This window comes from Miscanthus floridulus, chromosome 5 (assembly GCF_019320115.1).
Source record: "Miscanthus floridulus cultivar M001 chromosome 5, ASM1932011v1, whole genome shotgun sequence".
In the NCBI taxonomy this organism is placed as follows: domain Eukaryota; kingdom Viridiplantae; phylum Streptophyta; class Magnoliopsida; order Poales; family Poaceae; genus Miscanthus; species Miscanthus floridulus.
The window spans coordinates 886,880-899,374 of NC_089584.1; the positions used below are offsets into that span (position 1 = coordinate 886,880).

Genomic DNA, 12,495 nt, shown 5'->3' on the forward strand with positions numbered 1-12,495 from the left:
GTCGTAATGATGATCGCCGCAAAGAATGGCGCTACGACAACCGCGACCACCGTCATGACGACAGGTCGGAAAGCTCAAGGACCGGACGACTTCATCATCGCCGACCAGATTTCTATCAAAGATAAGTACACTTCTAATATTTATATTTAATATAATTTTCATTACGACGTTTCTCCACAACGTCCTCGTCATGATTATTCTTCAAATAGCATTTGTCCATGTATACCATCTTAAATATAACATACAACTATACTTAATGCAAATCCTCAACCAGTCATGTTGACGCTCGATGCCTCCAGAGACAGCCCTGTCTCCGGCTCCTCCCTACACGTGCACGAGCATCTACCCTCTGCATTATGGGTGGTCAGCAGTGGCTCCTTAGTGATGCTTTGTTCTTCCTACACGTGCACGGGCTCCACACCCCGTGTTATGGTTAACGGGCTAGCTAGGGCTGGAGGCTTAGCTACATACTAACTGGTTGGACAATTTATATTAAGTATAAACACAAACTTCACATTAACACTGATGTTTACATAGCACCAACTGCTTTATCACATCATGCTCATTTGCAAATGACTGCTGAGCGTCATATGCTATTTCTTCACCGCTGATTTTTTCTCCATAACTTATTATTTTGTACATCATGTACTACCATTCTACATATTTATATTGCAGTAATTTTGAGCTATGCTCGGGGACTTCGTTGCTCGCTTCTTGACCTACGCTCGGGGACTGCCTCGATCACTCTCTAACCACAGCTCAAGGACTTCGTCGCTCGCTTCTTGACCTACGCTCGGGGACTGCCTCGATCACTCTCCGACCATGGCTCGGGGACTTCGTCGCTCGCTCCACAACCTGTGCTCGAGGACTGCCTCAATCACTCTCCGACCACGGCTCGAGGACTTCGTCGCTCGCTCCTCGACCTGTGCTCGGGGACTGCCTCGATCACTCTCCGACCACGGCTCGAGGATTTCGTCGCTCGCTCCTCGACCTGTGCTCGGGGACTGCCTCAATCACTCTCCGACCATGGCTCGGGGACTTCATCGCTCGCTTCTTGACCTATGCTCGGGGACTGCCTCAATCACTCTCTGACCATGGCTCGGGGACTTCGTCGCTCGCTTCTTGACCTACGCTCGGGGACTGCCTTGATCACTCTCCGACCATGGCTCGGGGACTTCGTCGCTCGCTTCTTGACCTACGCTCGGAGACTGCCTCGACCACTCTCCGACCATGGCTCGGGGACTTTGCATCTCGACTACATGTGACTGGCAACTCGCATACAGTTGGGATATTTTTTTCTCACTTAGACCTTGCTACAAGGCTCATACCTCGCCTTCCAGCAAGCTCGGGGACTACATCGGTATGATGCACCTGCCGGTGCATCTCATATCGCCTGTACGACGATTGGGTTCTCAACTTAACTGTGAATTCTTTTTAGACCCTGGCACCACGTGCTTATGTCACCTACTACTAGGCTCGGGGACTAAGTGGGCACACTTCACCTTGCGGTGAATGTGCTTGTTTTTCGACCACTACGCCTCTGAGGATCAAAGATGCTACGCTTCAAGATGCACTTACATTTCTTTTCAGAAATACAAGTGGGCACACTTCCTAGGATGGAAATCTTTTTCTTTCTTCTTAAGAGCACCATACATTCTTCGGACAACCTACTTCTCTGGCGACAACGGTGGTCGGAGATGTCAAGAACTCAAGCCTCACTGTTCGGAGAAGGTTAAAATGGCGTGTCGCATCAGAATACATGGCGCTCGGGGACTAGCTGTGGGGGATATACCCCCGGGTACCACAAGATGGTACATGGGCCACACCATCCGAGGTGGCCCGGCCCGTAAGATCAAGGCGTGCACATCAAGATTACAAGTTGTACTAGATATTGTAATAGTACCAAATTAGATACTTTACTTGTAACCTTGTCTCTTCGGAGTATATAAGGAGAGACAAGGGTCCCCTAGAGGATAGGTTAATCTGGATACATCTCAATACAATACACCAAAGACATAGGACGTAGGGTATTACGTCAATCAGATGGCCCGAACCTGTCTAAATCGCTGTCTCTGCGCCTTGTGTCACCATCTGGTTCCTGATTACACGCACCGTCTATCGACAATCTACCACCATGGGCACCCCCCTCGGTGGACTGCCGACCATATTTTGTCGACAGACTCCAACTGGGGGTGGCATGAGGAGTGGTTCTACATCAAGAATCCGGTGGCAGCGCCGTTCCCGGTGTTCACCAGTGGGAGGCCAGAGAAGCAGGATAGTTGGACGTGGGGTTGTGCCAAAATGAGAAGCATAAGGTGGGGGTCATTGAGGAGGAGCTTTGGAAGCTCATAAAGCATGGCCTTAATAGGGTGTGGGTGTTCCACACCCTATACCATTGCCAGGTTGCACCATTGGTGGTGAGGGCGTGGCCGATGTGGCTGTACATCAGCCCGTCGAACTTGAATCACGCGTCGTCGGAGGATCTACTAGACGACGAGGTCTGGAGTCGCCTTGGCCGGGTGCTACAGCTGAAGCCCAAAGAAAGGGTCGAAGGGAGGCCCATGCATTTCAACTCCTCGATCGTGTCCACCCTGGTATGCTCCCTTCTCCTTAGCCTGCATGTCTTCCTCTGCTTTTCCTATGTGTATTTTTCATTTTTAATTGGGAGTCACACGTTCCATAGGGGCTTGGAAGTTACAAGTCCCGGCCACACCATCCCAAGGGTCCGGAGGGCGTGGCCAAGCAGGCCACTCAAAAGGAGGCGGCGGATGCCAGGAAGAAGAAGAAGGCCGAGGTCGCCCACCGGAAGTACAAGAAGGAGAAGGAGGTTGCTCAGCGCGTGAAGGCCGGGGAGAGGAAGAGTGACATCAAGGCCGAGCTCAAGTCGGAGGACCCCACAGATGTGGACGACATGGTTTTCTCCGAGGAGGAGGGAAGTTGGGAGGTCGTTGTGACCTCGGCAGAGCGTCGTGACCCTACGATGACATCCGCCGGTGATGATCAAGAGGCCACACGGCATGCGGCGGCTTCCGCTCTAAGGAAGTGCACGGTGAGCACGGACACTGTCGGTGAACAGGTGGTAAAGCAGATGCGGTCACCGTGTCCTTTGGATTCGTCGTTGGTCCCATCGCCGCCTGTGGCAGACGCGACCGAGCAAGCCAGGCGGGCCATGGAGCGGACTGGCACTTGTGTGTCGTCGAGACCGATGATGGCACGTGACTCACAGCTAGGGGTGGCCCCACCTGTCGTGGATGTGGTCGAGCAAGCCGGGTGGCCTGAGGAGCAGACTGGCGCCCGTGCGTCACGCGACTCGCGGCCAGAGGATGCCCCACCCCCTGCTCTGGTCAGGGAGTCCCGAGCCAAGGGCCAGGGCGACCCATAGGTCGGGAAGGAGCCGGTTGGGACAACTCCACCCTCAACCGAAGTGAGGGGCGTGGGTCACAGCTCGGGAGCGGCCCATGCCCTACAGGCCCGTCGACGCTAGGTCTTGCCTTCAGAGTCATTCCGCTCACCACCTGGTATTTTCTCTTTTGTTTCTTTCCAATCTTTTGCCATTGAGTTTTTCTCTAGAGTGTGATTTACCTATGCCCTCTGTTAGTGGCCAGGGGATGACAGGGTTGAGCATCGCCCCAACTCCCATGCGGGAGGCATGGAGGCCCACCCTGCAGCATGTTGCGATGAGCGGCGGGGGGAGCAGGATGGCGGCGGCAAGCCCTTCCCTTTCGAAGGTGGTTGCTACCACAGAGACGGCGGCGATGTCGACGTTGGTGGTGATTCCAGTGTCGACGGTGGGGTCTACATCGGAAGTAACCCTTGCGGCCCCTCCTCCACTAGTCACGGCAAAAGAGGAGAGGGGGACTGAGCTCCCTGCCTCGTCGGGCGGAGGGCCGCACGGCTCACCCGCGTGTTCAGAGCCGAAGGCGCTGGGGGAGAGCACAGTTGGGATGGAGTCTGAACATCCGGTGGTAGTCCACGCAACCAAGGTGGTGGATATCCTGTCTAATGACAAGGCGGATAATACGGTGGAGCCACCGGTGTCATTGTGGGAGCTAGCGGTGGTCCGGTCGGAGGCTGGGCCCTCTGGTGGGCTGCTGGAGGGTGACCTAGAGTGGCCCTGCCCTGAGGACCCGGCAAAGGTGCGGTTCATCCTCTAGGATTCCTAGGAGTGTTAGCTCTAGGACATCCTCAGGGAGCAGGGGCACGCCACGGTGTCTAAACTCGCCAATCTGTCCGCGAAGCTTGGAGACGCCCAGGAGCAGGTTAAGTCCGCTCAGCAATTGATTGAGGTTGACCTACAACTTGCTACGGAGGTGAGTTTTGTGGACTTGTCTTTGACCTCTCAATCTTTTGTTGGTTGCCTTAGCATATTTGTTTTTCGTAGAGACTGAAGGGGACGTCGTCCCGCAAGTCCCGCTTTCTCTGAACAGAGCATGCTCGGATGGCTAAGCTCAAGCATCAGCTAGCGTCTGCCCATCGTGAGTCCTAGGACCAGGTAGCCGAGGCAACCATGGCATGGGCGAAGGGGCAGCGTGCAGCCGAGCGGGCGACTACCGCCGAGCAAGGGCTCAAGGCGGTGAAGGCCCGTCAGGCAGAGACCAAGGTGGGGTTGCGGACATCCCTAGTGAACACCGATGTGGCATTGCGAGAGTCCTTGGTGGCCCTTGAGCCAAAGCGGGCCGCTTTAGTGTCGGCGTAGAACGCCCTGGTGTCGGCACGGAAGGCCCTGGAGGCAGAGCGGAAGGCCTAGTTGAAGGTGGACCAGGAGGTGCTCACGCTCCAAGGCTGGGTGATGGGTACAGAGGATGCGAGTGCCCAGCTACGTGAGCAGGCGGCCCCGCAGGCAGTGGATCTCTCCATCCTTGAGAACTTCCACTTCGGTACGTGCTTTTTCTATTCTTTGTTGTTGGTTTTTTCCTTCAACCTGTTTCTGAGCTTGTCGCTCTTCTCTCAGAGCTGGGTGTAAAGGTGAAGACGCTGGAGCGGAACCTGGAGATGATCAAGGTGACCCTCGGCCAAAATGCGGAGGAACTAACCAAGTCTCATGAAGAGCGACGTGCTCTCGAGGGGGATCTTGACCAGATCCGCAACGTTGTCCAGCTTGTCATCTCGGACGTCTTCGGGTCGGCGCCCAGTACTAGCGCGCCTGTGGTCCAGCTGGCGGAGGTCCTGGATGTGGTTCGAGACCTTATCAGGAGCGGGCTGTTCTACGGAGCGTCGGGGGTGTTGACTTCGGTGGCGACGCACCATCCAAACCTGGACTTTGCTGCCATCTGTAGTGGGTATGCCGAAGGCTTAAGCATGGAGGACATCCAATCGATCGGGGAGAGCTTGCTGCGGTACGCAAGGTCGGTGGCGGAGAAAGTCTCTGCCCAGTGGGTGATGGACGTCTGTCATGAAGATATGGCTAGAAGCATGCGTGGAGAGGACGTTGCCCAGTCTATGGATGGCGCGGAGCCTGGGTCGGAGGTGAACGTCGTCCTGGCCCTGACCGAGCCGAATGTCATGCCGCCGGGGAGTGAGCAGCCCATGCCCTCGTCGGTCACTTCGACAGCAGATGCCACCGGGCCGGTCCAATAGCTTGCAAAATATAAGTAATTTAGTGAAGGTAGAAGTTTAAGTTTGTGGGGGAGCCCCCGTGTAAATATTACTGTGTGCTTAATGACTACCGTCGGTTTTATTTTCTGTGATGGAATTGCTCTATTCGAGGGAGCCTATTTCCTTTCGTTCCTCAGTTTTCCCTTAGCATAATTTTGTTTTTTATTCTTTCTTTATCGTACCTGCCTGTTTGTCTCATAGGCCGTGATCTTGGGAGCCCGGGGCGTGGCCTGCGAGGCTCGGCTGCTCGGAACCATAGGGAAAGGCGGGGTGCGATTGGTTGGAATATTTTTAAAGCAAAGCTACGTAAAGCAAAACTAAGGAACAAACTATCCCGTTGGTTGGGTAGGAAGGAATTCCACCATATGTAAACAAAACAGGGAGGTAGTCATTAAGCATAATGATAGTAGTGTACCCTAGTGGAGCCCCCGAGCGCCTCGGGTCAAAAAGTGTTCGGGTCAGGGTGCTTTTACAGGAGCATATACTAAGTAAACAATGGTAAGATTGAAGCTTAGGGAAAAAGTGACATAGCTGTTCAAGTCGTTCAGAGAGATGGGCGTCGTTGTCGTCCTTCGGTCGGTACGCGTCCTTCTAGGTAATCGGCGAAAGAAGGAGAATAGTAAGTAAATAACAACGTGTATATTACTCACAGCGGGGTTTGAGCAGAGAGTTTGCTCAGAAAGAAGCGCAGATGCCGCGTCATTGAAGCCATGCGTCCCGGAGTTGATGGAGGGCACTCCTCCGACAGGTGCTGGGACGTGAGCCTCCTCGCGGAGATGTAGCACGCTGAGCCGATCAGTGACAAAGTTCAAGCTTCCGAAGAGGAAGGCCTAGGATGGCTCGAAGACAGGTGGAACCTGCATCCCAATGGGTGAGAGTGCGGAAAACTCCAGCGAGCCGAAGCGAATCGTATCGCCCGAGCCCGCCACGGCGAGGGTGGCAGAAAAGTGGGCCATCCGATGACCAAAAAGTGTTGAACGTACAACGTCTTCCCCATGGACGGCGCCAACTATCGGTGCAGAAAGTGACCAACTAGTGAATATTTGTAGTTTTGCCATACGTTGTGATCGGAGGTGGCCTAACACTCAATGACATAGGATTTATACTGGTTTAGGCAACACGCCCTACGTTCAGTTTGGGTCGGTTCGTGACTTTATTCCTGAGCCTAGGTGCTCAAAGTTTGCTGTGGGGTTACAAACGAGAAGGAGGAAGAAGGGGTGTACAAGAGGTCCGGTCGGCTCTGATCGGAAGGGATAAGAGCGACAGGAGCTACGCTATGAGCTAAGTGTTCAAGCGTGTGCTTGGAGTACGAACCCAGCGGTTCTGTGGTTGTGAGCTGATGAACTCGATCGATGTTGGTTATCTTCGAGAAGGGCTCTCTCTTTGTTGGAGGGGGCACGTCCCCTTTTATAGATAAAGGGGATGGCTTTACAAGTGAGAGGGTGAGGGTACGTATACTACCAAGCCTTGTTGCCCACGCCTACTAAGCCTTGTTGCCCATGCCGGTGGGTACAAGATAATAGTAGGTGCCTATAACACTGTTGATGTCACTGTTGAATGTCAAATGCATACGGGGGGTCGTGCTGCCTTTTTCAGGGATGGTGGACGTTGGTACCTACAAATACTGTTCAGTGCAGGGTATGGTCCCTGGTACAGTGGTTTTGACTTATGAGCCTTGCCTTGCTTTTCTCCGCACGTCTTCTGGTTCCCACCGAGCGGGCGTCCCCGATCGGATGGCTCCAGTCGGCTCTGAGTGTGCCGGTCGGAGAAGAGCGGTGAGCAGGGTTCCTACGAACCCGGGTCGGAGATGCGGGGTCGGAGTCGGAAGTGGTGTTTTAGCCAGGCCTTCTGATCGGAGGGGCTGTCCGGAGGCGGCTGGAGTTGAAGCGAACGCTCCGGTTGGAGAGGTGGGCCGAAGTAGCCGATGAGCGGGCGTTGTTCCTCTTCGGCTAGACCTTCCGGTCGGTGACTGGGCCGCCCTTTCGACCTATCGCTTTAGACTCTTGGGTTGAGCCTTGGCGTGGAAGCCGATCCCCGAGGGACCCCGGGTTTATGAACCCGACACCTACCTTTCTCCAACGGTGAAGAGAACGCAAATCCCCTCCCCGTAGACCTCGGCGAACCGGCACACGGCGCCATGCATGGGGAAGGAGCCCGCGCTGGCCATGGGAAGAGCTCGCACCGGGCAAGGGGAGGAGCTCGAGCGCCGCCGGACATGGGGAAGGAGCTCGGGCCGCCGCTAGGAAGGACCTCGCGTGCCACCGGGAAGGAGCCGTACCTACGCGCGCTGCCGGGAAGGAGAGAAGTCGTACCCGTGCGTGCCGCCAGGAAGAAGCAGCGGCCGGTGAGGGGGCAGAGGCCCGCACGTTGCCGGGGAGGGGAGGAGCCGGACCTTGCGCAACCGGATCTGGGACCTCGCGCAGCCGGTGAGGGAGTAGCGGCCGGTGATGGGGCGGCGGAGCTCGGCCGCCCGCCTACGAACCCGCGCGACCTCCCCTTCCCGGCACGCCGGTTGGAGATGCGTCGTGGAGAGAGAACGACTCTTTTTTGGGTTCCCTCTCTCTTCGTAGGCAAAATAGGTAGCTGTTTTGCGTAGTCTGTTGGAGGCATTTTTTCTACTGTGTGTCGTGCATTTTGGGTATGGATATCCTTGTGCCTAGGCTGTTGGAGACGGTCTTAGGCGATGTGGAGAGGTGCAGCGAACACGATTTCTTTCTCGCGGACTGTTCTCTGTTTCCAATGCGGTGGGCAGCGGCACAAAGGCAGGCAGAACCGATCGAAACGAACCAACGTTAGGCGGTAAAAATGGCCAGATGCCAAAACGGTGTTAGCGAAATCGACGCGGATGCTCAATTTACTACTAATTGCTTAAAAATAAAAGATTAATGTTTGAGATAGCACTGTTACCTCCATTCCTATTTTTGCATACACGACCTGGGCAAGTATACACCAGCCTGAATTTCTCTCCCCGTTTCCCTCTATCATCATCAAGCAAAACTTCGTTATCAGCTGCAATAGGGAGGCGCCTCCTCCATTCTTAATTTTGCACAGACTTAAACATCATTATTTGGATTGTAATCAAAATAGTTGTAAAGGCAAAAATACATACCGTGGTGTGCATCGTGGCAGTTGAGGTAGCCGGGAACAGTGGGGATTAAGGGGATTAAGGAATGCCTCAATTAATAAGCGGGTAAAATTGAACACGTACAGGCAATGAAAACGGACCAGTTAGAAACGATAATGATATGACTCGGGCGTCCGTCCCGTGACTTCCCGTCCGGACGTGGCTCATTCTCGTCCACTCGTCCGCGTCGCTCGACTGACTTCCCATCTGGACCTCGTGGCTCATCCTCATCCACTCGCCCGCGTCGATTGCGCCGCTTTGTGCTGTGCGCCTCCGCTCACGGTTGCAGGACGGATTCTGCCCGTGCTGCTCGGCCCCCCCCCCCCCAGCCACGTGCCCCCGCCTATACTCACGCCTCTCGTTGCGTTTGCGCTTCGTCCACCTGTCATGCCCACTGCCGAGGTCCATGCCGCCGATGAACTCCGCACCGCGCATTCCGTGGCATCGAGCCCGCGCTTGTGTTGAGCGCCACAACGATGAGCTTCATTCGTCTAAGCAACAATGTGACATTGTGCGTGCGCTAAAAGCGCATGTTGCGAGCATATGTTTCAAGTGTCTCATATGTCTCAGAGGTATGTTGCAAGGGATGTTGCAAAAGTGGATCGAGATGTTGCATATGTTGCAATAGTTGTGCACGTATGTTGCGAATGTCTATTACCAATGTTTCATCTGTTTTTTTTCCAGGGGACTGAAAGGCTATGTTGTTGTTGTTGTTGTATGTTGCAAGTGTGTTTATCTGGATGTTGTATATATTTCACATATATGTTGCAAACGTTTTATCTGGATGTTGCGTATGTGTTGCAATTGTTTTGAAGTGTTTTTTTTCAGGTGCTTTTGCAAGTGTTTCAGACGCATGATTTAAATGTTTCATCTGTCTTGAGACGATGTTGCAAGTGTTGTATTTGGATGTTTCAAAAGTAGATCGGGTGTTTGCATCTCCCTCCTCGCCTTCTGCTGCCTCACCTTGGTGTCTCCTCATCGCCTTCTGCTGCCTTGCATCATTCTTAGACTGCAGAGGGGGTGCAGCGAGGCCCAGCGAAGGGGACGCGCCGAAGTATATATTGCAGCGTAGACGCGAGCGCACGCTGTCCCCTTCCGGGATGCTGAGATGGTCCTATTGGTGGGCCACAACGCCAGCCCGCGGTTCGGTTGGCTGGGGACTAGGAGATGCGTCCGGACGCGCCGTGGGTGCGGAACGTCCGGGCGCTAGTGCCCCCGCCACATATGTATCTTTTAGGGTCACCGTGAAAATTCTTGTGCATCTAACAATAATATCTTTTAGGTTTACGTGAGTAAAGTTCAAGGGCAAGTAGAGGCAAAAGCATATGCTGCCAGATTTTTTTTTTGTAAGCATATGCTGCCGCTACCAGAGGAACGTGCAGCAACCCAATCAATAAAAACTAACCCCAAACTGAAATTAGCCGCAAGGAAGAACAGTAACCTCTCTCCCAGGCCATAGCACGTCGTCGAGTTGGCGCTCATCCCAAGTTCGCAATCGGCGTCTTCTTCCTCGCGATGAAATCGGCCTCCACCGTCGACCATCGTTATCCTTGAACCTGCTGCGGCTCGTATCGCTATTTCTAGGGGTGGCCGGTGACAGAACCCACGCCGCTGCTTAATTTGGCCCTGATCGTCCCCAATCACAGGGGCAGGCCGCAAGATGCCGATCGATAGCAAAGCCAGTGGCGTGGCGCCTCTGGCCGCGGCCCAGCCCAGCCAACTAGCCTAGGCCGCGCCCTTTGGTCGCCTTTAGCTTTAGCGCCGCGCCGCCGCCGTCAAATATAGGCAGGCAAAACATTTCCGGGCCTCAAACCTCCCGCCCTCCTTCCCTGCCCTCCGGCGCCGCCCCGCGCCGCCACACGACCTACCTCCAGGCCAGGTACGCTCCAGATGGTGAGGGACGAGCCCCTAGACTTCGAGAACGAGGACGATCCCCTCCTCCCCACAGCGCGCCCCGCCAAGAGGTACACAGATCCACCTGCTCCGTTCTTTTCCCCTCCCCCTCCCCCTCCCCATCGGGCGGAGGCATGCGGATGGCGATGTTCGATTAGATGCCGTGCTTTTAGGTGCCCGGCGCTGCTACGGCTGGAGCAATCGCGGTGTTCGTCAAGTGTCAAATCCACCCCCATCGTCGTCAAGTGTCAACTCCACCCCCATCGTCTAGCCGCTGCGCTTTAGGGTTTTAGTGCCCCGCGGAATGATTGATAACTGCCATTGCCAGCCAACTAGTAGTGATTTTGTTTTATGTAGTAATATGTAGCTGGAGCCTGTCTAATCACCGTGCCGCACCAACTGCCAAATATCGGTTTGGACGATTTACCGATTCCCCCAATACTTTCAGGAGCAAGGTTATCGGCTTGGATGATCTCCTACTCGATTACTTGCAATCTAGTAAAAAGGACAAGCTCAAAGTTAAGGCCACCAAGTCTAAGCATGGCCCCAAAGGAGGATATGATTCAGGTGAGGAAGACGACAAGGCTACACAGCAAGAGATTGCGGTTTGCAAAATATTTGAGGAAGTTCAGCAAAAGGTGATTTATCGTCTTCCTCAACCTCTGCTACTACTACCGGTTCCATCCTCCCTTTTTCGTATTTGATTGATTGATGTTTCTTCTCCATCTTCATGAGTTTGCAGGGCAAAGTGATGGATGCTAGAGATGATGTACCCCCATGGGGTCAGCAAATTTTTGGATGCCAGGTCCAATGACCCTAACTTTATCTTCTGTTTGTTATTTTCAGTCCTACAGATACTTTCCCTTTTGATTACCAACCACTAAATTATTCATCCTTGCAGAAGCCCCCCTCAAATCTTAGCAATGTGGGAGTCGAAAATTGCCATCTCTTGCAATCATTCTCTGCTATTGAAGACCTAGGTTTTGATCTAGAGATCCATCAAGGTTCGTTCTGTTCCCACTTCCCACTGTAAAATGTTCTGATTTTTAACTAAAATAAAATTCACAGTGTTTGAATTGGCTTAACCTTTTGTTTTCTTTCACTGCGCCGTATGGTTATGTCTGTTAGTCAACATTAACGGGTGTCTTCTGTCTCTATTCATCTCCTGTTCCAGGTTTTTGCTTTGTCAACAACAACAACAACAACAACAACAACAACAAAGCCTTTAAGTTCCAGGTTTTTGCTTTGTCACTTGCAGTTAATTTCAGCGTCTTCCTCATGTTTTTGGTGTAGGAGAGGGGTTCCTCGAAGGCATGCTGTTGGATGGATGGCTTCTGAATTTGGTTCACATATGTGGTTTTGTTGAAGACTCTATAGCATCGTGGACGCTGACCAACTGTAAGTATTGGTTTCTGTACCCTGTTTAGACCAGTGATCTGTTCTCTCATTATGCTGTATCCTTATGCCACTACATGTCAGTGTTGCATTCATCCAATGAGAAGTTCCAAGTTTCTGCAGCCGACTTTTGGGATGGCATTCTTTCCTTGGATGAGGTAATATAATTATAGAAACATGTTATCCTTTTGCTCTTTCATTGAACCTTCAGCAAGCAGATCTTCCTTTTACTGATTGCAGGCTGGTAAACCGCTGGTCAACCTTGGGTATTTTCCAAGTTACTCTGTTCTAAAACGTGCTATGCTGAGCTATGGGTATCTATTTGATACTCCAGGCACTAAGGCTTCAACCTCTGGAAGCACTGCTGCAGGTTGGTTCCATACAAGTTTTTCTTCCTTCCCTAATTAGCTACTATGCAATGCACTCCATTTCGGAATTTTCACCCTCAAGATGGTGAAGATTCTGAAATATTCAGCTCATTTTAAATA

General features: G+C 53.0%; 1 protein-coding gene across 1 annotated transcript in view; it reads left to right on the plus strand.

The window, feature by feature from the left end:
• The window catches only part of LOC136553232 (uncharacterized), an 82,086-nt gene that overhangs the window by 64,833 nt on the left and 4,758 nt on the right, over nt 1–12,495 (plus strand). The window contains exons 2-8 of the mRNA XM_066544609.1: nt 10,608–10,683; nt 11,061–11,250; nt 11,355–11,417; nt 11,514–11,616; nt 11,906–12,010; nt 12,092–12,165; nt 12,248–12,377. Of these exons, the coding sequence (XP_066400706.1) occupies nt 10,610–10,683; nt 11,061–11,250; nt 11,355–11,417; nt 11,514–11,616; nt 11,906–12,010; nt 12,092–12,165; nt 12,248–12,377 (739 nt within the window). The 5' untranslated portion in view covers nt 10,608–10,609. The remainder of the gene's footprint in view (nt 1–10,607; nt 10,684–11,060; nt 11,251–11,354; nt 11,418–11,513; nt 11,617–11,905; nt 12,011–12,091; nt 12,166–12,247; nt 12,378–12,495) is intronic.